The sequence below is a fragment of the Apodemus sylvaticus genome, chromosome 9 (assembly GCF_947179515.1).
Source record: "Apodemus sylvaticus chromosome 9, mApoSyl1.1, whole genome shotgun sequence".
Lineage (NCBI taxonomy): Eukaryota > Metazoa > Chordata > Mammalia > Rodentia > Muridae > Apodemus > Apodemus sylvaticus.
This window is the reverse complement of record NC_067480.1, coordinates 72579519-72601236: the sequence shown is the minus strand read 5'-3', so window position 1 is coordinate 72601236 and position 21718 is coordinate 72579519. Positions and strand designations below refer to the sequence as shown.

Here is a 21718-nt window from a genome sequence, read left to right as displayed (position 1 = left end):
ATAACTTTACTCTTTTTTTCAACAAGCCCCACCTTAATCAGCTGCCCTATTGAATGTTATGATCCCGCTGGACTTCTACAGACTGGTCCAGGAGTTCTGCTCTGTTGAAAAGCTGTTGAGCTGGGACAGGAGGATTGAAAGTTAAAGACCAGCTTGGGCAGTTTGGTTAGATGTTGGTTTCATGAAGTAAGATTCCTGGGGATGTGGTCATGGGTGGAGCCCTTGCCTAGAATCCCCCAGTGGGGCACTGGGGGTGTGGCCTACAGGTGGAGCCCCGCCCCTCAGCATTCTCAAAGCTCTGCATTTACTCAACACTAATTTTTTAGTGTTTTTATTTTTTATACTTATTTATTTTATTTATATGAGTACACTGTAGCTATCTTCACACACACCAGAAGAGGGCATCATATCCCATCACAGATGGTTGTGAGCCACCATGTGGTTGTTGGGAATTGAACTCAGGACCTCTGGAAGAGCAGTTGGTGCTCTTAACCACTGAGTCATCTCTCCAGCCCTTTTTAGTGTTTTGTTTTGTTTTGTTTTGTTGTTGTTGTTGTTTTTTAAAGACAGGGTCTCACTGTCCTGGCTTTCCTGGAGCTCTCACTGTTGACCAAGCTGCCTTCCTTTATTTATTTGTTTGTTTTTGTTTTTGTTTTTCCAAGCTATCTTCAGACTCATAAAAGTTTTTCTGCCTTTGCCTCCTGAGTGCTGGGATTAAAGAGCCACTACACCTGAGACCCATATACTTATTTTTTTTCTTTTTTGTTTTTTTGAGACAGGGCTTCTCTGTGTAGTCCTGGCTGTCCTAGAACTCACTCTGTAGACCAGGCTGGCCTTGAACTCAGAAATCCACCTGCCTCTGCCTCCCAGAGTGCTGGGATTACAGGCGTGCGCCACCACTACCTGGCCCTAGATACATTTTTAAAAGCAATTTACCACAACCAGCCAAGTGTCTCAGTGGGTAAGGGTGCTTGCCACCAAGACTGACAACCTAATACAGTTCTAGGACCAGTGTGGTGGACGTAGAGAGCTAGTGTCCATGTGTGTGCTGTGATGTGAAAGCACGCACGGCTTACGCAAATGTAATACAAAAACCAGATGCATCAAATTATATTTATATACAACAACATTCACCCAGTTGAAATATATTGCTTATTGCACTTTTGTATATTCACAAAATTATGTGACCATCAGCAATGATTTCAGAAAATTTCAAGATCTCCAAGGAAACTCCATCCCTGTGAGTTCACACCCCTCCTCCATCTCCTCCCCATCTCCTGTTCTCTGCCACCTGTTCTTTGCACAGCATGTTTGTCATCTGACCTTCTGTGACCTTGCTGTGACCTGCCTTCAGGGCCAGGCAGTCATGGTCATACGGAAGCGCTGGCTGGCGATGGCGTGTGCAGCGGTGCTGACGCTCTGTCTTTCATCTCCTGGGGAACACGGCACTGGGATGGAGAGTGAGTGTGAGAAGACACCATCAGCAGCAGGCTGTCCTCTGCTGTCCCACGCTGGAGTCCCAGCTGTTTGTGTGCCAGTAGATGCCCACTGCACTACTGACCTAGCATCAGCAGTGGACAAGCCAGCAGCAGAGCTGAGCACCAGCTCCCCGGGCAGGGCTCCTGGGGGTGCCATGAGGTTGTCCGTGGCTACGTCCGTGAGACAGAACCCACACAGGCCTTTAGGAGGCAGCAGGAGGAGGGAGACAAAAGCCAGACAGAGGCCTCCAGCCCCACAGGAGCGTTTGGCCGGTCTCAGGTCAGCCTTAGCTTCACTGTGGCACTGAGCATGGACCAGGACCTCACATGCCAGGCAGTGCCCAGCCTGAGCACACCTAGCGCCGTCGCTATTGACCGTGGGTCAGCCCCGGCTGTCCTGGAACTCACTGTGTAGACCAGGCTGACCTTGAAATCACAGAGAGCCCCCTCCCACTGCCTCCTGAGTGCTGGGATTAGAGACATGTGCCGCCATGCCTGGCTATGTGAAGTCTTTTTGTTTTGTTTTTTCCAAGACTGTGTTTCTCTGTATAGCCCTGCCTGTCCTGGAACTAACTCTGTAGACTAGGCTGGTCTCGAACTCAGAAATCCGCCTGCCTCTGCCTCCCAGAGTGCTGGGATTACAGGCATGTGCCACCACCGCCCGGCTATGTGAAGTCTTAAATGTGAGCTTTTACATGGTTAATGCAAGAAGGCGGGATGAGCATGGCGCACACACCAGTCACCTGACATCTGAGGGGCGAAGGCAGGAGAGTCAGGTGTTGAAGGGCATCCTTGCCACAGAGAGAGTTTGAGGCCAGCCTGGAATATATGACACCATCTCAACACAGAAACAAACAAATCAAACATTTCCCAATTATTTTTAAAAGGATCCCCACGTCTCTCCTTTTGCCTTTCCAGCGGACTCGGAACATTTTATTCCATGTCCCCAAAATGATCCCTGGCTCCTCTTTTGGGAATTGACTTAATGCAGACCCAAGAATGGAGAAACAGAGCAGAGCAGAGCAGACCTGAGCCTGCCCTGGACAGCACAGAGCTAGTGCCGGGGCTGGCCCGTCATGGTAGAAGACACTGTCTGCTCCCGCCCCATTAAGCTCTCTCTCAGCCTCTCTGCCCTCTCTTCTGTGCTGGTCCCTGCAAGGCGGATGTAGTCCCTGTCTGTGGCTGAGCACTTGGTGTCTTTTTCTCTCATTTTGGCCAGTTGTACACTTGTGTGTTGACGGTGACCATCCCCTGCACTAAGGTACAGCTCTGAGGAGGCTTGGGCGCTGCGCTCATCTCTGGACTCACATCCAGAAAGAAGAGAGACACTGTATCAGGAGACATGTTGATACCATGTCCATTTAGCAAGAGATAGAAGTGGGCTCATCTGTGGGGCCTGTGGGTGCCCAGCCATAGGTCCTGGGCCAGGTTTCCTCCTGCAAACTGGCCTTAAAGCAAATGAAAACAATTGGTCACCCCTGTACCACCTGTGCCACCACTGCACCTGTGAGGAGTCTGGCTCTGGTCATCATCGGTGCTCCCTAAGGCCCCACTGTCGTCCTCTGTCTCCTTCTGTGTGGCTACCAGCCACAGGGACCTGCTTAATATGCGAGTCAGACCAGGACTTGTCCTCCTGTTCTCGTCCCTCTGGTCACTTTCATTTCACTCTCAGCAAAAGGTGCAGTCCTTGAGTTGACCCGTGACAACCTGCTGGTCCAATAGGCTCCACTCACAAGTCATAATCCTGCCTCAGGGCCTTTGCACTGGTGGACCCTCCACCAGGAACCCCCTGCCCCTTTCCCACCACAGGGTGACAATCAGACACACACCCTGCAGATGTTCATCACCTACCTCAGTTGTCTGCCCCACACCACACACAGATGAAATGTGCCACGCACAAAGGGTCTTGTATATGTTCTGATCACATATACGTGTATGCCATGGCTCTTGTGTGTCAGAAGATGAGTTGCAGGAGTTAGTTCTATTCTTCCACCATGTTGGTCCTTCAGATCAAACTTAGACCCCCACGCCTTTTCCCCTGCACCATCTTGCTACCTAGGCCGTCTGCAGCTAAGACCCTGCATTGCTCCTCCTTTGAACAGGATGTTTGATGACCTCACCACAGCACTTCCGAATCCTTCTACCCAATGTAGAGCCCCAGATGTGTCCCCAGAGCAGCAGTGACACCACAGCCACCCCAGCACCCACCAGCCAGTGACTGCCCCAGTGTCACTGAGCTCAGCGTCCCAGCCTTGCGCAGACACGCCCATTCCCACGTGCTTACTCATCTCCCAGGTGGTGGCTTGAACATACAGTATGTCAGCCAGGCTGTAGTGGCCACGCCTTTGATCCCAGCGCTTGGGAGGCAGAGGCAGGGGCATCTCTGTGAGGTTGAAGTCAGCCTGGTCTACAAAGTGAGTTCCAGGACACCCAGGACTACACAGAGAAACCCTGTCTCAGAAAACAAACAACAAACCCTGACAGCACAGGTGCCCTGTCTGTACTGGAAGCCTCAGGGCCACTTAATGGACCTGTGTTTATTGATGCACGTGCTTGAGTGATCCAGCATTGGCCAGGAGGCTGGGATTCGGGGCTCTGAGTGAACCTGTTTCAGGAGCTACAGAGATGACTCATGGGTAAAGGTGCTTGCTGCCAAGCCTAAAAGACCCACGTGGGATGCCCAGGACCCAGAGAGTGGACAGAGAAAGCAGATTTCCAAGTTCTCTGGGCTTCACGTGCATAGCAGTTGCATGCTCACGCATACACGACTAAGAAATGTAATTAGCAGGGAAAGGAGATGGCTTCATAGCCTCGGCCTGGATGGGGAGCTCAGTGGACTTCACAAAGGATGCTGGTCAGGGCTGTCCCTCACAAGGGCCTTAAAGGCCATGCCCTGGAGCCTAGTAGGGCCCCTGAAGTCACCCAGTTCCTCTTAGCCATTGCTTCTCTCTGGGAGGGCAGAAGGCAGAGTAGCAGTCCCTCCCCTCCATGGAGTTAGCTCCCTGGGCCAGGGCCACCCTGAGCCCTGGTGTGGTGTGCGGCTCCTCCCATGCTTGCTAGCTTCTGTGGAGCCCGGTGCAGGCAGCTGCTCTGATCTTACACTTTTCTCAAATAGCTTAACCCCTGTCTCTTTGCCTAGAGAAGACTTGTGTGTGACTTGCTGTCCAAGGGTAAACCGAGTCCTGCTCCATCCTTCTCCCTGGTCCAGGCCTGGGAAGGGTGGCAGCTGGCCTCAGGATCACTGGGGGCTGCGTGCAGCACTGGTTTGGGCTTCTAGCCTCAGAAAAGATCTGGTGAGCTGCCGGTCCATCCCTGTTACTATAGAGAAGAAATTATTTGTCTTGCTGTTCAGGACTCTGAAAATAATAGATTACATATTTGGAAGGGCTTTCTTTTTATTTATTTATTTATTTTTATTTTAGATCTGCTTAACATGAGATAGAGAAGTTGCCCTGGGGATGACATTGTTTGGTTTGGGAAGTATTCTCTGGGTTGCTGGGCAACGGGCGCTTGGAAACGGGAGTGGACTGCGTCGTCCCTGGCAACCGTTGTTACTCAGCAAACAATGAGGGCTGGGCACGCGGCGCCAGAGGCTGGCGCCCGGTTCCCATCCAGCATCTGCATGTCTTTTCTGATTATATGCTGCGGAGGTTCTCTGGAGGGGGTGGGGGCTGGCAGGTAGCAGGCACTCCCCAGTCCCGAGTCCGGCCGACTCTGATTTTAGTTTTCAGTGGAATTTTAAAGAAACTCTGATTCCTGTTCTTTCTCGGGCCACCATCCGGGTCACCCCATGGCAAAAAAAGCAGAACAGAGCCCCCCAAAACACTCCCACTCAAGACTGGCTGGTGTTGGAATCTGAACCCAGAATGCCCTTGTCCTCTGTGCTGGTGTCCCCTCTAGCACTGGTATTCCAGAGTGACCTGATAGGGCACATGGAAGATGTTGGGGGCAGTCTCACTGACAGGTGCCTCTTGCAGGCCACTCTCCAGCCCTGGCTGGATCAGGATCAGACTGAGCCCTTCTACCACTTGCTATGGCTGGGACAGGGACTATTTCCCAGGGCCCCCGTCGCTGAGGTAAACACTGGCCTGAGCTCTGTTCAGATGCCCTGCCCCCACGAGGAGCTGGGGACCCAGACTTGGGAGCAGGGTTGGCTTGAGGGGGTTAAGCTGCCACCTTTCCTTAGGCCTCAGGTGCTCCCTGGTGTCCCCTGGAGCCTGTCACTAACTTCCTTTGTACATCACCCCTACTTTTCAAGAGTCTTGTTTGATGGCTGAGTGGGGACTGTCCCAGCTGTTTATGCAAATGACTTGGCTTGTGTCTGGGGCATTTAAAAGAATTTCAACAAGTTCTGAATTCAGGGTTGCTCTTATCACTGAATGTGACAGCGTCCTATAAAAATGGAAGCTAGCTCAATGTACGAAAAGCCGAAGGGCAAGCCAACAGCTCCGCTCCATCACACCCAGACCGTGGCTATGAGATGTAGTGCTCTCCGTGCAGTGCACGCCTGTCACCCAGGGCTTAGGAGGCACAGTGGAGGGAAGCCCTGCCTCACTGACATCATGAGCTTGGGTCAGCCTGGGCTGTGTGAGCTAGTCCTGTCTTACAAGAGCAGACACATAACACCTTTTTAGTGGATTATTTTACATGTCTATTTGTGTGAGTGTACGTGTGCGTGCACAGGCAGGCCTTCGCCCGTCTGGGGGGGGGGGGTGTCAGAGGGTGGTTTTCACCAGTGGTGCCCTCCTTCCACCATGTGGGTCTCAGGAATTGACTGATTCGGGCATCAGGTTTGGTGGCAAGCTCGGAGCCATCTCACTGGGTCTAGCTGGTTTTTGTTCTTAAATTCCTGTGGAAGTGCTTGCTTTGCCACTTGAGTAAACACTAGCTAAGCTTCCCCATCATCACGAGTCTCAGACCCCAGAAGATATTGTGGGGCAAGAAGGAAGACCTGTGATCTGCCCTGTGACTGCCCAGAGGCAGGAGGGATGGGGACAGCCCACCCTGCTCCGTCTCCTTGGCTATCCCAGCTGCTAGCCACACTTTGGTTTCCCTGGCCCAGGTGCGGTGAGCAGGAGGTAGGGACGACAGGACCAGGGCAGAAGCACAGGCCCAGTTGGGCAGTCGAGGTGAACATGCTTGGCTGCAGGGGACACTTCTGTCCCCAGGGCGCATCTGTGCAGGTCATGTTACGTTGGAGGGGTGCTTGGGGCAGTGGGTCACTCCACACTTCACAAGCTCTCGTGGTCAGCAGTGCTCTGAGAAAGCCTCTCACAAATGGGAGGAGGGGGTGTCCTGGGCAGCTGGGCTCCCCAGAACCATTCATTCGGTTAGCTCATAGTGACTGAGACATGACCGACTTCCACAGCTGCTCTTTGGTTTTCTTTGTTGTTTCTTTGTGCTTTCTGAGATACTCTTTCTCTGTGTAGCCCTGGCTGCCACAGACTGTACTCTATAGGCCAGGCTGGCCTCAAACTCAGATCCACTTGCCTCTGCCTCCAGGGATTAAAGGCGCCACTGCTGCCTGGCTCAGCCCCTTACCTCAGCTCCTGAGTGCTAGCATGGCAGGTCTACTCCTCACACTTAGCTTTAGAAACTTCCAAAGTGAGCTACTGTGGCTATGTTGCTACTTTATTTGAGGACAGGGTAGGAGCAGGAGCTGCAGCTGGCCCCACCAGCCCTGCCCCCTGTCCCTCACTTCATCTGACATCCCAGTTGCAGACAGTGGCAATAGCAGGAGGTCCTTCTAGTCCTGCCCTCGCCTACAGAGCAGGCTTTGCCCAGGCTGGCCCCATCCACGCTCTGCTTGGCCACTGGTTCTGGCCACCCTCCACCCTCACGGCTGCCTTGGCTCATGACATCTGACCTCCCTGGGTCCTCCCCAGGCTTGGGGCAGAGTCCATATGATAAAACATTCTAGAACCTCCTCTCAGAGGCTGGTTGGAGGTGCTGTGACACTGGAAGTTCTGAGGTCTGACCTCTGCCATCTGGCCCCTCTCTAGCCAGCTCAGGCCTCCCAGTACTGGTAATTTCTTTGTTTTGTTGAGATGATTTCTCACTGTATAGCCCAGGCTGCCTTTAAAGCCTGCCCAGTGCTGGATTGGCAGGTGTGGGGAAGGGCTATCTCTCCATCATCCCTTACTGGCCCTCCATCTCCCCAGTTGTGAGGAACACCACCAGGATTCTTTGGTTCCCCTAATGCCTGTGACCTCTGACCTCCGACCTCCAACCTCTGTACCCAGTGGGAACTTATTCCTAGTTAGTAGGTTGGGTTCTCTGAGCCAGGACAAGTGGAAAGAACCTATCTGGTTATCTCCTGAGTTACCACAAAGAGCTGGCAGGTTGGGAGAGGCAGGGGACACGGCCGTCCCAGGTATAAGGAGGCCAGGATTGCCACAGTGATAGAAGTGGAGACCGAATGCCAGGACCAGGTGGATACAGCAGGACTGAGTCAGACCCCAGCAGGGACAGGCAGACTCAAGCACCAGGGCTCAGGAGAAGGGGCAAATTGGGAGGACAGCATTGGGTGGTGGCACTGAAGGCAGGGAGGTACCCTCAGGTGGTTATACACCTAACAGTGCAGATGCATGCCTTGAGCTTTGTGTGTAGTGAAAGCCAGAACTATCCAGGTTCCTGAGACACAGGGTCCAGCCTAACAGACAGGCATCTACAGGGACAAATGGTGGTGTCCTGGGAGTGATTGTGCCATGTTAAGTGGAGATTGTGTGTCCTTGCGTGTCCATGTGACACCTCGGACACCCTCCCTGAGGGCAGAGCACTGTCAACCTCCAGCTCTACCCTGGCCCTCAGTCCCCACCATGGTGACTTGAGAGCGTCCGGACATGATGGGTGAGTTTATGTTCCCCATGTCGACACGGGATGAGTTTATTCCAGAGCACATTTGAGAATCCAAGAGCAGAGTTCGGTTGCCTCAAATTCAACATTGAGTAGGGCGCCGTTCCGTGGAGTTTGCAGGAATGGAACAAAGCGGGCAGTGCCTGAAGACGCACGCGCCACATTCACTGCTGGAGACGTGAGTGTGGGCCACAGCACAGGACAGGAGTGCAGTGCGGGCCTCAGAGGCCCTAAGGACTCAGCCTTTGCGCTGGTGGTAGCTGGGGTTCTCTTAAATTGATAAGATCCCAAAGGGTTTTTATCTCTAGTCTTGATGTCAGGTCTGATAGAGAGGACTGAGAAATGGCTACTTAGGCTAAGGCTAGCCCAAGATAAAGTGAATTAGACCCAGGACCTTCAGGATTCTGACAACACAGTCACTGAAGTTTTCATCTGTCATTGGGCCTCTGCAGGCACAGGTCCTTCCCAGAGTGGCTCCCTTGTGCCATAAGCCAGCTGTGTGGCGCCCCTGGAACCCCGATTTCTTTGTTGTATGTATCTGTTGTGTAAGTGTTGAGGGGTGTGTGCCACAGCATGCATGCCAGGGGACAGCTTGCAACCACCATGGGCCTGGTTGTCCGTCTTGGTGGCAAGTGCCTTGACCAGTGAGCCCCCTTGTAGGCCGGTGAATGGAATGGAATGTGACGGTTCACTGTGGGGAACTATCGCCGATTCCAACTGGAAACCTACCTGTGCCAGAGACAAGCCAACCGATGGGGCTCAGAGGCAGTTCCACCCCTGCACCCTTAAACCAGGTGTGCTGGCGGCTATCACACTGAAGCCCTGGAGAAGTGGAAGCTGCAGGTCAGGAGTTCAAGGCCAGCCTCATCACTCAGCGAGCTCAGGGCTACTGGAGACCTAGTGTCCAAATGACAAAAACAGGGCTGGAGTCAGGTGCTGCAAAAGTTCAGCTGAAGGAAATATAAGGGTGGCTGGGTGCACTTGGCTAGGGTACCCCGCCCTTGGACCTCTCCTTCTCTCCACTCAGTGTGTGGGTGTCTGTTTGAATTTGACCTCAGGCTTCAGAGGGGTGATAGCCAGAAAATGCTGAGTTTCTTGGTGTCCCTGGGGACCCTGGCCCTTCCTGGGGACATGTGACTGTTACACAGTATAAGCCTGGCGCGAGCAGTGCTCAGCTCTGATGAATACCTACTCGGAGGCAGCTCAGGGGCACAGAGGACAACCCCTGGGGAAGAGAGGAACTTAGTTCCACGGTGGGAAAGGAGTCAAGATGCAGCCACCATGGCCAAGCCTCTACAAATGCTAGCATCAACTTCAGGTCCATGCTGAGCAGGGCAACCCCCAGCACAGGTCACCATTGCCCAGTGTCACACACAGGCCACTTGCTCCTGAGACCTCAGGTCACAGGGAACCAAGAGGACTTGTCTGTGAGGGAGCTGGAGCGTGGGCGCATCTGGCTGGACCTGTCCCCCCTACTCAGAGCAGGACACAAGTTGCATTAGTGGGCGCATAGGAGTCAGGTGCCATCCATCCAGTCTTGCCACCAAGACTAACAGACCAACTGAGGCTTGATTCCCTCACAGCAGAGCTTAACCAGGTGGCAAGTGACAGCCACGGCACCCCTGGCTGGGTGGACAGAAGGGTGGGGATCAAAGAGGGAGAAATTGCTTAAGGTCACAGTGAGTCAGGACAGCCAGGAACCCAGCCCAGAAATGGCTTGCCGCCTCCCTGCCCTTCCTTGCCTGCCCACTTGTTGCTAGGCAACCCAAGTTTTTTTTTTCCCCTGTAAACAAAGGGCGCTTCCCTAGCAGATCCACCTGGCGCCAGTCCAGACCCCAGAGCACTGCAGCCTGTGCCTGCCTCTCTGAGTCCCTTGGAGACAGCAGCAGACTGGCCACTGCAGTCTGCCATCCAGCCACTCCACTTGGGCACTCTGTCACGCTCAAGGTCAAATGACAGAGTGGGTTACAGGCTGGTCTGGGGGACTTCAGGCCTTCTCTTGGACCATTGACTGGCGACATGGGCTTGAGCTGGGTCAGAGAGGCAGGATGACAGGCTCCTAGAACCCCCACAGGAGAGGAAATCAGGTGAGGGCAGATAGAGAGGCCAGGTCCCTAGGAGGGAAATCAGGAGAGGCAAAGAACCAAGCAGAGCAGGCCTCCCACGCCCACCCAGCTCGGTTCACACCGCTGCTACTGCAGTCCCTCCAGCCAGCACATGCTAGCATGCACAAGCACACGCATATGCATGCACCCATGCAGCAAATGCATGAACATACATGTACACGCACATGCGAACACACCTAACCGTAGCTTATCAACCTCAGTGTGACATCTGTGTCCTTCTATTATTGGATGACACCCATTAAGTTTTTCACTTGAATCAGACACATCCCAGCTCCTCAGTGGCTCGTGGGAGTCACCTGCACCTTCCCAAGGTTCAGGTGGACTGAGGAGAGGAGGGCGCTCTTGAACTTCCGCTCTGGGGTCCTTGACAGATGATCCTACAACCTGGGCAGCTCCTGCCTGAGGAGGGTAGTGCATACTGTGTGGAGTCAGTGGCCACAGAGGACTCACAAGCGCACACACATATGCATGCACCCATGCAGCAAATGCGGTGCTCCTGGACCTAGTAGACCTGGCCTGAGCGGAGGACCTGTTCTGATTGTCCCTCAGGGCTGGTGGTTGTGTGCTGGGCCACTGAACTTCCCCCATGGAAACCTCACCACCATGCAGCAGTCCCAACAGCAGACCCACCAGCCATCACTGGCTGGTATCGTCTCTCTTGCCCAGCTGGTTGGGGTTGGTTTGTTTCTGAGACAGGGATTCACCACAACCTCTGCTGGCCTAAAACCTGAGACCTGGCCACCCCAACCCATCTTAGTACTGGAACCAAAGGCATGATCACCACACCACCACACCTAGTCAGTTATTCTCTCTGTCTCTCTCTCTCTGTCTCTGTCTCTCTGTCTCTGTCTCTGTCTCTCTCTCTCTCTCTCTGTGTGTGTGTGTGTGTGTGTGTGTATGAATGAGGTATCCATTGTTCAGACATGGAGTGGAAGCAACTGGGTGTTACTAGATTTGTTCATTTCAGACATTCTTGTGAGTCTTTGACAAATTTTGTTTCATACAGAGCCTCACCCAGTAGTCTAGGCTGGCCTGAAACTCACCTTGTGGCCCAGGCTGGCCTGTGAACCAGGAACACTCGCTTTCCCTTCCCCCCTTCTCACCCCGTCCCTCTCCCTCCACCTCTTATCTCACAGTCCCTGGGACTCCAAGCTTATTACTGGGTTCTGGGCTCATGACTGAGAGGTTCTTGAGCCTACCAAAAAAACCACTTTGCTGACTGAGCCACCTTTTCCTCTGTCGGATTAAAACATTGGATTTGATTTATTCATTCATCAGCTCTTAGTTACTCATTCCAGTGTGCAATACACAAGATATTTTTCTTACAAAATATTTTTGTTTAACTTTTGTAGCCCAGGCTGGCTTTAGACTCCTTATTTTGAACTCCTCATGCTCCTGCCTCCGCTTGTGTCCTGAGCTGCTCCAAATGCCCGCACTCTGGAAACTGCTGCGCTGATGTGCATCACTGCGCTGCGTGCTTCTGGCTCCACCTAGTGGTCACCAATGGGGCAGCACAGGCCGGTGTGGGACCCAGAGTGACACCAAACAGGGACTCATCCCCTCTTCCTGTGGACACTCCCTGCAGAAGGTTCTCAGGGACTAAACTCAGGAGTCATCTCCAGTGACTTTTGAGACAGGAGCTCATTGAATCTGGGACCAAGGATCTTCCTGTCTTCTCTCCATTTCTGGAACTACAGGCATAAACACCAAGCCTACTTTTTGCATGGGTTCTGTGGATTTGAACTCAGTCCTTACGGTTGGTGCAGTGGCTGCTTTATCCTTGGTGCTGCCCCTCCCCCCAGTGATCATGGTCGCTCAGCTTCAGGGAGCATGGGCGGTAGGTGTGTGACCTCACCTCCACTCTCTCCTCTCTAGGTCCCAGCATGCAGAACTCCGAGGGAGGAGCAGATTCGCCAGCATCAGTGGCTCTGCGTCCTGCAGCGCAGCCCGTGCCAGCCTCCCCACAGGTGACTGTACCGCCTTGCCATCCAGGCACTCTTTGAAAAGTGCCACCATAGAACCATGACACGGATGAAGAGAGAACACGCCCCACTCAGTGAACTGGCTGAGAGCTTCTGTGCCTAAGGAAAAATAACTGAAAAATTCAAAGTAGAGAGAAATCTTATGATGCTCCCCAGAGCTCCTTTCAACCCTCCTCCTCCATCTCCTCCTCCATCTCCTCCTCCATTTCCTTCTCCATCCCCTCCTCCATCCCCTCCCCATCTCCTCCCCCATCTCTTCCTCTATCTCTTCCTCCTCCATCCCCTCCCCCATCTCCTCCTCCATCCCCTCCCCCATCTCCTCCTCCATCCCTTCCCCCATCTCCTCCCCCATCTTCTCCCCCATCTCCTCCCCCATCCCCTCCCCAGTCTCCTTCCCCACCTCCTCAGCCCTCCCCATATTAGACATGGAGCCCAGGGTCTTGAGCGTGCTTTCTCCCCAACCCGATGCATTCTCGAGAGACATTGTCCACTGTTCTCTGCGGCCGTGAGCTCGCCAGCCGTCAGAGTGACGTGTGGGGCAGGACACACGGCATGCCAGGCAACTGAAAGGTCAGGTACACAGGCACAGGACACATACTAACTTATTTTTTCAGGGGGCCAAAGGAACAATTGAGGTGAAATTAACAATAGACAGGCAGACACCTTCAGATGTCCTTTGTTTCTTCCGAAATGCTAGAAAAGGGCTCCATCACACACTGCTTGCCTTGTCCAGACCTCCCGTTCAGCCTCCTTCCCCTCCCCAGCTCCTTATATGAGTTCTGATGACACGACCCTCACTGCCCAGCTCCAGCCCAGCCCCTCACACCTCTCAGTGTTAGCTGTGGGTACAGATTCTGTGCCTCTGCTTTTGTTCTGTTGATCTGTTGAAACAAGGTCTCACTATATAATCCAGAGCTGGCCTGGAACTGTCAGCAATCCTCCTGCCTCAGCCTCACCCCTTCTTCTACCCTGATTGCTGGGATTATAGCTATTCACCATCACATCCAACCCAATCCCTAGTGTTTCAGGGGATTTGTTTGCTTGTTTTTGTTTTTGTTTTGTTGTTGTTGTTGGAGACCAGGGCTGATGGTGCCTGAGACCAGTTTCTGCAATGCTGGAAATGTTTGGCAAGCTACACTCCTCTCTCTGTAATGAACACTTTCTTCAAATTCTCCACTAACTCTCTTGCCTCAGTCTCCCGAGAGCTGGCATTGGAGGTGTGTGCCACGCTATCGGAGGGTGTGCTGCGTGGCCACCAGCTGCCAGGCCAGGGGCATGGAGGCTGCTGTCCCTCTCCACTTATGGCCCTGAATCGGGGCCAGCAAACCTCAGAGGTCCTGTTGTCCCCACCTCCTGTACACTGAGGTCACAGGAGCTTGCAGCCACACCTGGCTTTCTGTGTGGGTGCTGGGATTCGAATTCACGCCTTCATGCTGTGCAGCAAGGGCTCTTCCCCAGAGTCATGTGCGCACAGCCCTTCCTGATTACCCTTTAACTGAGATGGGCTTGGCACACTGTAAAATGAACCATGGGGAACTAGAATGGTTCTTATTGTAATCACAGAGTTCAGCTATCCTGCTGAACGTTCTATCAAAGGCCCGGCCCCATCAACAGCTGCTCATCCCTTCCTTACCCTGATCGACTTCCTGTCTCTGTCTCCTGTCCTGGAGCCCACACTGCAACATCTGAGCCCCATGTCCATCGGTCCGCAAGGTCCCTTAGTGCTGTGGTGGGAGTCAGAGCCCGGTGCACCTGTTCATGGTTAAATGAAATTCCAGCATAAGAACAGACACCATGGTGTGTGTTTGCACTCATCTGTTCGGGTCCTTGTGGTGACTTGGGGCCCCTCGTCCACAGGTCCAGGCTCTCTGTCTTGGTCAGGACTGTACTGGGCCTGCAGTACCATTCTGGAACACTAGAGAGAGATGCATCCTCACTGGTCCTCTGAGCACTTAGAAAGTGGGTGACTGCAGTCCCCAGTATCCCCTCTCTTCAGATCCATCTGGTCTGCTTCCTTCATCCAAACAGCCAAGATGTGGCTCATGCCAGTGAGGGTCAGGGAGGACCCACTTCTGGCCTTAGCTTCTGGGCTTGACCTTCATATTCCCAAAGGGGTACTTCTAGTGTGCCCATGTGTGTGCTGGGGGGCGGGCATGGGACATTGGGTGTGTCTGCCTGCCTGCCTGCCTGTCCATCCATACGTGTCTCTGTGTGTGCACATGCATGCAGCTTCTGCCCCTGCCCCTGCCCCGTGTCTGCATCTCCTTGGGTCCCAGCATGCTGCCACAACAGGAGTGGGACAGCAGGTCACGGTTCTGAAGGGGTCTTTCCTGGTGGTGAACTCCAGTGGGTCTGACCGTCCTGCTGTCTGTTGCAGAGGGTGCTGGTCCAAGCTGCAGGCTCCACTCCCAAGGGTACCCCGATGCCGGCGCTCACCCTCCCCAGAGTCCAGCCAGTGCCACCACAGGTAAGGACACCCCATGAGCACTGGCACTTGTGACCTCTTGGCAGTTGTGTGCAGCCTCCAGCCTGTGAGTCATTTTCTTGTTGTCACTAGTGTCTACAGTATCGGAAAGTTCTGGAAGCTCTGGCAAAAGAAAAAATTCACTTACCACAGGCAAATGCAACAAGCCAAGGACAGTGGTTTCTCGTTTGTTCTCAGTGGCACAGTGCCAGCTGCACTGGTCAGAGAGGCAGCTCTGTAGGGATGGGGCCAGGCCTCTCAGGTGATCTTTCCTAGAAAAGGCCAAGAGTGTGACTGTAACAGCCCAACAGTCATAGTCACGTCTGGGAGGGGCAGGGCGCCAATGAAACCTTATTTACAAAAGGTAAGGGTGCCCTTTCCTCGTGAAGGAGCTGCCTGGCACTTACGGGTGACAGTGATTGGCTGTGTTGGAGAGTGGCACAGGTTTGCAGGGTTTCTAGAAGGCACCAGGGGCATTAAGGGGGTTCCCAGGACCTGGCCAGTGGCTCTGCAGGAGGGCAAACAAGTCCCAGCATGGGACCAGAGGCTTTCCTCCTGGCTCTGCCTCAGGCTCCCGGAGCTCCTTTCTGTGTCCTGCTGGGCTCAGCCTTCCCTCTTGACCTCTCCCTGGGGACTCCACGCAGAGCACAGACCACCCCAGCTGTGGGAGGGCCACTATAGTCTGGGATCCCAGCTCAGGAGCAGTGAGTTGCCTCCCCACAGACCTGCCAGAGAGAGGCTGAAGTCAGTGCCACAAACGCAGAGCGTTTACCATACAACATAAGCCCAAGGCAGTGCTGCCCCTCGGACTGGGGAGGGAGGGGGGGACGGGTGTTGTCGTGGGTGCGGCCGGTGTCCCTGGCCACCTCTCCAGGCTTACCTCTGTTTCCAGCCCGGTCGCTGTGTGACTCGCACTCCCTTCTCATTGCAGGTGCAGCACGTGTACCCCGCACAGGTGCAGTACGTGGAGGGTGGGGACGCTGTCTACGCCAACGGAGCCATGTACGTGTGCTCCGAGTGGGCCCTGGTACCCCACAGACTCACAGCCCCATTGCTCCCTATGGGACTGGTGTGGAAGTGGTTGAGTTCCCCACAGTCATTCTCTCCCATTCCCAAGCCCCAAGGTCCCAGTTCAGGGCCACGGCTTTTGTGTTCTTGGCTTCTAGAAAATGCAATAAAAATATCAAACCAAGCCATAGGTCCCTGAGAGTGATAGCCTGGGAACTTGTTCATCTGGGTCTTTGAGTTTCCTGGACTGTTGACAAAACTTATTTTCCAATTTTTAAGAAATTCTGGAACTTTCTAGAATTTTCTTCTATCCTTTGTTTGTATTCATTTGTGTGTAGTGCAAATGTGTGAGTGGACATATATGAGTGTACGTGTGTATACATGTGCATGTGTTAGTATACACATGTGTGTGCGAGTGCATGTGAGCGGGCAGAGGGTGTTGGGTCCCAGAAGCGGAGACACAGGCAGCTGTGAGCTACCACATGGGTTCGGAGCAGAGAGCTCTGTTACAGCCGAGCCAGCCCTCCAGCCCATTGTCTCCTTTAGATTTTTCAGTAGCGTGATTAGTTATAAAATGGCGGTCTTTCTCTCCCACAGCCGAGCTGCCTATGCCTACAACCCAGACCCTCAGCTTTACGCCCCCAGCAGCGCGGCGTCTTACTTTGAGACTCCAGGTGGCACTCAGGTGACGGTGGCAGCCTCATCCCCACCTGCAGTCCCCTCCCACGGCATGGTGGGCATCACCATGGATGTCTCGGGGACTCCCATTGTGTCTGGCACAGGAGCCTACCTCATCCATGGGGGCATGGACGGCACAAGACACTCCCTGGCCCACACGGCACGGTCCTCACCTGCCACGGTATGTACAAAGGCCCTGTGGCCAGTAACCTCAGCAGCACCCAGCACTCAGGCAGGTGAGTAGGAAGGACCAGGTCCGTGTTCTGCCAGCTGCTGAGGTGCTGAGGCAGCTGTGTCTGTAGGAGAAGACAGAGGCCTTTAGGATTGGTCCCGTAAGATGTGGGAGCAGTGTCTTTGCTGGTGGTCCTGCTGCTGTTCTGGTCATTACTGTCCTCACTGTCAGCCTCCCAGAGCCATCCCCAGATGGACGATACACCCTGTGGGAACACAGTCCTGTCATAGCTCACTGCTCACCTGCCTTAAATATAGTTGTGATTTGGACTTTGGAGTTTTTGTGGGGAAAGGGGAGTTAAGGCAGAGTCTTGCTGTATAGCCCAGGTTGGCCCAGAACCTCCTCTGTAGTACAGGTTGCCCTCAACCCCACAATTCTCAGTCTCCCAAGCACCCAGTTATGTCTCATTTTTTAATGTTTATTTTATTTTATCACTTTGTAAATTAACATGAAGTCACCTCATTCTTTGGTGCAGAGCCCTGAAGGACTTAAGTGTGTGTAAGTTCCTGGATTCCCATGGTACATTCCAAACGTAACAAACCAAACACCCTTCCCTACGAGGCCTCCCGCCTGGCTCTGTTCTCTGTTCTTGTGCTTGATCCCCGTGGGCTGAGCGGTGGAGTCACAGTGGCTGCTTCTTGCCTTCAGCATGTGGCCTTCAAGCCTCCTCTGGTGGGCTGTGGTGTAAGCCACAGTTCTTCCGTGCATCATCCCCAGGTCAAGCAGAAGGCCTCTGGCGTGGGAGCGTGGTGGAGACGGCGGGCTGAGCCATGGGTGGCAGCCTCCTCTGCTGTTTCCTTCTCTGGGGTGGACCCCTCCGAGGGAGGTTGCACAGTCTACAGCACATAGCCACCCACCCATTTCCCACTCCCTCTCAGGGCATGACAGGCTTCCTCACCAGCACTTGGAGTTGTTGGCACTTTCTCTTCCCTCCCCATTCTGGAAGGTGTGCCATGGAATCTCTGAGGTGGGACCAGGGCACAGCTAGGAGCTCACGGGCTTGCTATGTAGAATGTTACTGTAGCTGTCTGCTTTCTGTTCAGCCAGGCTGGCGTTTTCCAGCCTGGTGAGGAGAAATTCTCATGTCCCAGAAACAAGTCCCCATCAGATGCACAATTTGTTAACATTTCCTGGGTCTGAGCTTTCTTTTTGAATTATTTAAATTCAGGGTCTCTGTTGACCGTCAGTGTACAGAGTGGTTTTCTGTATTTGGACGCTTCATAACTTTGTAGAGAATGGTGCCTTCAGCGTTACCACGTGGATGCTCTGCTGTGTGTGCTGTGACCTCCACCCAGGCTTTGCTGTGGTCACTGGTCATTTGTTTGATGACCTTCCTGGCCACTGTGAAATCTATTGTTTTTTTGTCGTGACTTTTTTTTTTAAGAGTGAATACATAGATTTAACTTTTCTTCCATAAACCCTGGGAAGATTTTACTCCTTTTTATTGTTTGGGAAAATCACATCTCACTGTTTACCCCAGGCTGGCCCCCAACTTGACATCCTCCTGCCTCATCCTCCCCAGCACAGGGTTGGTGAGTGGCATTCCCCGTATCTTACTTGATAAATACAACCCTTAAAGACAAAATTGGGCCGGGTGTAATGGTGCACACCTTTAATCCCACTACTCAGGAATCAAAGGCAGGTGGATCTCTGACTTCCAGGACAGCCAGGGCTGCATAGTAAGAACCTGTTTCAAATTTAAGAGAGAGAAAGGGAGAGAGGAAAGCGGGAGGAGAGAAATGAGCCCTGGGGTGTGCCTCAGTGTTGACTCCTGGTGAGCCTGTGTGGGGACCGGAGTTCAGTCCCCGACCTGTACAAGCAAGGCATGGTGGCACACACTTCTCGTCCCAGCCAGGGACAGGGGCTCGCTGGCCAGCTCAGCAGAGAACAGGCTGCAGGTTCATGGGGAGGCCCTGTATCAAAGCACAAGCTGAAAAGTTCTAGTTAGCAGTGACCTCTGGCCTCCATGTGCAGGAGTCTCCCCAACTCTCCTTTCCTGGGGGCTTTGTGTGACAGTCACTTAGCACAGGTTCAAACCTGTTCTTTCCTGCCACCTCCTTCATGGAGCCCAAGACTGTCTGGGTCCTTCCTGGACGGTTCCAGAGTGGAGGAAGTGGTGCATTCAGCTGACAGTCATGCGGCCACCCCTGCTGCCTGTCAGGGTGCAGCAAGTTCAGGCCATCTGTGCCTCCCTCTGCCACTGGTGTGCTTCTGTCTTCTTGCCTGCCTGTGCCCCGCACTGATGCCAGCAGAAAGTGGGCCTGGCCCTGCCTGCCCTTACCCTGTGGTGCTCCCTGTGCTGTGGTGCCCTGAGGTGCTCCCTGTGCTGTGTAAAGACAGCCCTGGTGCCCTGGCTCATCCAGGGACCACTGAGGGAGATCACAGATGCACCTGGCCCTGAGGCCTCAGAAGCCTCCACCCTTTCTGTTTTCTTACCACACATATTCATTGGGTGCACTGATTTGCCAAGGCACAACTGTAGATGTCAGGACAACTTGTGGAAGTGGGTCCTCTCCTTACACCACGTGTGTCGTAGGGATTGAACTTGGCCGCCTTGGTCGACAGCCTTGGTGGCAAGCACCTTTACCCATCAGCCATCTCGCCTGCCCTGGGCCCTCTGTTTTGACTGTAGTTCTAGGGTGCCTGTGAGTGAAACATTCCACTTGCTCTTGCCCCAAACCCCGCGGGAGCCCCTGTTCCCCTGAGTGTTTTAGGTTCTTTCCTGGTTAATGTCCGCGCCTACTGCACTATAGGGCCAGGTCACACTCCGTGCAGCAACTGTCTTTCCTCCTCCGCCCCACCCAGGTCCTTAGCTGAGTCACCACACCCCTGACCCATTCTGTCCCCACTCACTCCCCCTACACTGTCTCCTAACTCCAACTCCTTGTCAGGCATTGTGCAGTGGCCCAGAGTCCCAGAGCATGTGGCTAGGAGGCCCTGGTGCCACACTAGGGAAGGTGGGCCAGGGATCAGTGTCCCTACTGTCTGCAGCTGCAGGCGTGGTGTGGGATGTGTTCAGGTGATGGGGGCCGACTGGCCTGGCTCCCATCTGAGTTCACCCAGCAGCTCTGTATAAGCTTGGGTCTCGGGCTGGGGAGGGGGCTCAGTGGGTGAGGTGTGACCCACTTAGCTTTTGCATAAGAAGCTGGTTAGGGTGGTGTCTGCCTCTGACCCCAGAGCTGAGGAGGTGGAGACAGGAGGATCCAGTCAGGTTCATAGCTAGGCCATGTGTCAGAAAGCAAGGTGGAGAGGTGACCCAGTGTCTAGCCTAGAACCTACGTAGCGGCACACAGCACTGGAGCTCCAGCTGCAGGGGCATCTGGTGCCCTCTGGCCTCCACAGGCACCTAGCATGCACATGCAGGATACACAGACACAGGCTGGTAAAACACCCACACTTCAACCACAAACACAAGTGAGCAGGGAGAGCATCTGAGGGAGACACACACGCGCTGTGGCCTCAGCCTCCGTGTGCAGGAGCTTGACTCTGGTGCCTTGCGTGCTGTGCAGGGACACGCGGGGCTTCCTCTCGCTGCTGTCTTGGGCTCTGGCTTAGGTGCCTGGCTCACAGCCTTGGACTTGCCTTGGCATCACTCACCATTAACCCCCTGCCGTGCGCCTTGCTAGCTGCCATTGTTAGTTGGATGCTAATGAGCCGGTGTGGGCTGCCTGCCTCTAACCATCTGATTTCCTTCTCTCCCCCCCCACCCCACCCCCACCACCTTTTTTTGGTTTTGTCCTGTCTCTGTACATGTCTTTGTAGCTTGAAATGGCGATTGAGACTCTCCAAAAAAGCGAAGGCCTTGCCCCCCACAAAGGCGGCCTGCTCAACAGCCATGTAAGTGCGCTGGGACACCCCCCCAACCCGGGCAACGTGCTCTGCCTGGAGTGCTCACAGATCTTAGAAAAGCCCAGAGACCTGGCAAAATACAACCTCGAAAAGGTTAAAGAAAGTTAGAAAGTTCTAACCAAAAATCTCAGAAGCGGTAGCCTTAGATAGCAAGGAAGAGGCCAAGCCATGGCCTTCGTGGGCACTAGGTTCCCTGGTGATGACACCTGTACCCTGCTTGTCCCTAGGGTCACGTTATCTCGAGATGTGTAGACCTGTGGCAAGATCTTAAGAATGAATTCTAAGATAACCAAGAAAGGTGACAGAAAGAACTGGCCTAGTCACTCCTGTCATCCCAGATTTGAGATGCCAGGGCAGGGGGGCAGCAGGTCTGAGGCCAGCCTGTGCTGCATAACAAGACCCTGTTTCAAAACAGAAAGGCTGGGGCAGGCTCAGGGGGTCAGGTACCAAAGCCTCAGGACCCATTCCTAAGATCACATAGGTAGGTGCGGTGTTTCATACCTACAAACAGCACTTAAGAGACAGAGGGTCAGGGTCAGCTGCCACAGCACAGCAAGTTTAGGGCTAAGGTAGACTACACGAGAACCTGATTAAAGGGGGAAAAGAGGGCCCAGAAGCTGTCTAGTCAGTCAAGTGCTTGCGCGAACTTGAGTTCAAATTCCAGAAGCCACATAAACTAGGTATGGTGATGTGTGCCTTTAACCCCACACTCAGGAGGACAACCTGTCAACATAGAGAGTTAGAGATGAGCCTGGACCTCATCTCAAAAATAATAATGGAAGTGTTGGAAGAGCGTGGCAGTGAATTAGTTAAACGTCTTTGGCTCCCAACAGGCTGCACATGCATTGAATCTGCCCAAGAGCTCTCTGGAGTCAAGAGTAAAAGATGCAGGCTTGCTCGAGTGTGCGTGGACACCCCCCCACACACACACACATCCCCACCAGCTAATTTTGATATGCCTTGATTAGCTCAGTGACTGGGCCCTTCTCAACCTCTCCAGGGCTAGCACACGCTCCCTCGCTGCCTCCCTCCGGTGCTCCTGACTC

At 53.7% G+C, this 21718-nt stretch overlaps 1 protein-coding gene across 1 annotated transcript in view; it reads left to right on the top strand.

Annotated features, from left to right (window-relative positions):
• The window catches only part of Rfx2 (regulatory factor X2), a 59102-nt gene that overhangs the window by 14143 nt on the left and 23241 nt on the right, over positions 1 to 21718 (top strand). The window contains exons 2-5 of the mRNA XM_052192437.1: positions 12335 to 12426; positions 14819 to 14908; positions 15837 to 15907; positions 16511 to 16772. Of these exons, the coding sequence (XP_052048397.1) occupies positions 12343 to 12426; positions 14819 to 14908; positions 15837 to 15907; positions 16511 to 16772 (507 nt within the window). The 5' untranslated portion in view covers positions 12335 to 12342. The remainder of the gene's footprint in view (positions 1 to 12334; positions 12427 to 14818; positions 14909 to 15836; positions 15908 to 16510; positions 16773 to 21718) is intronic.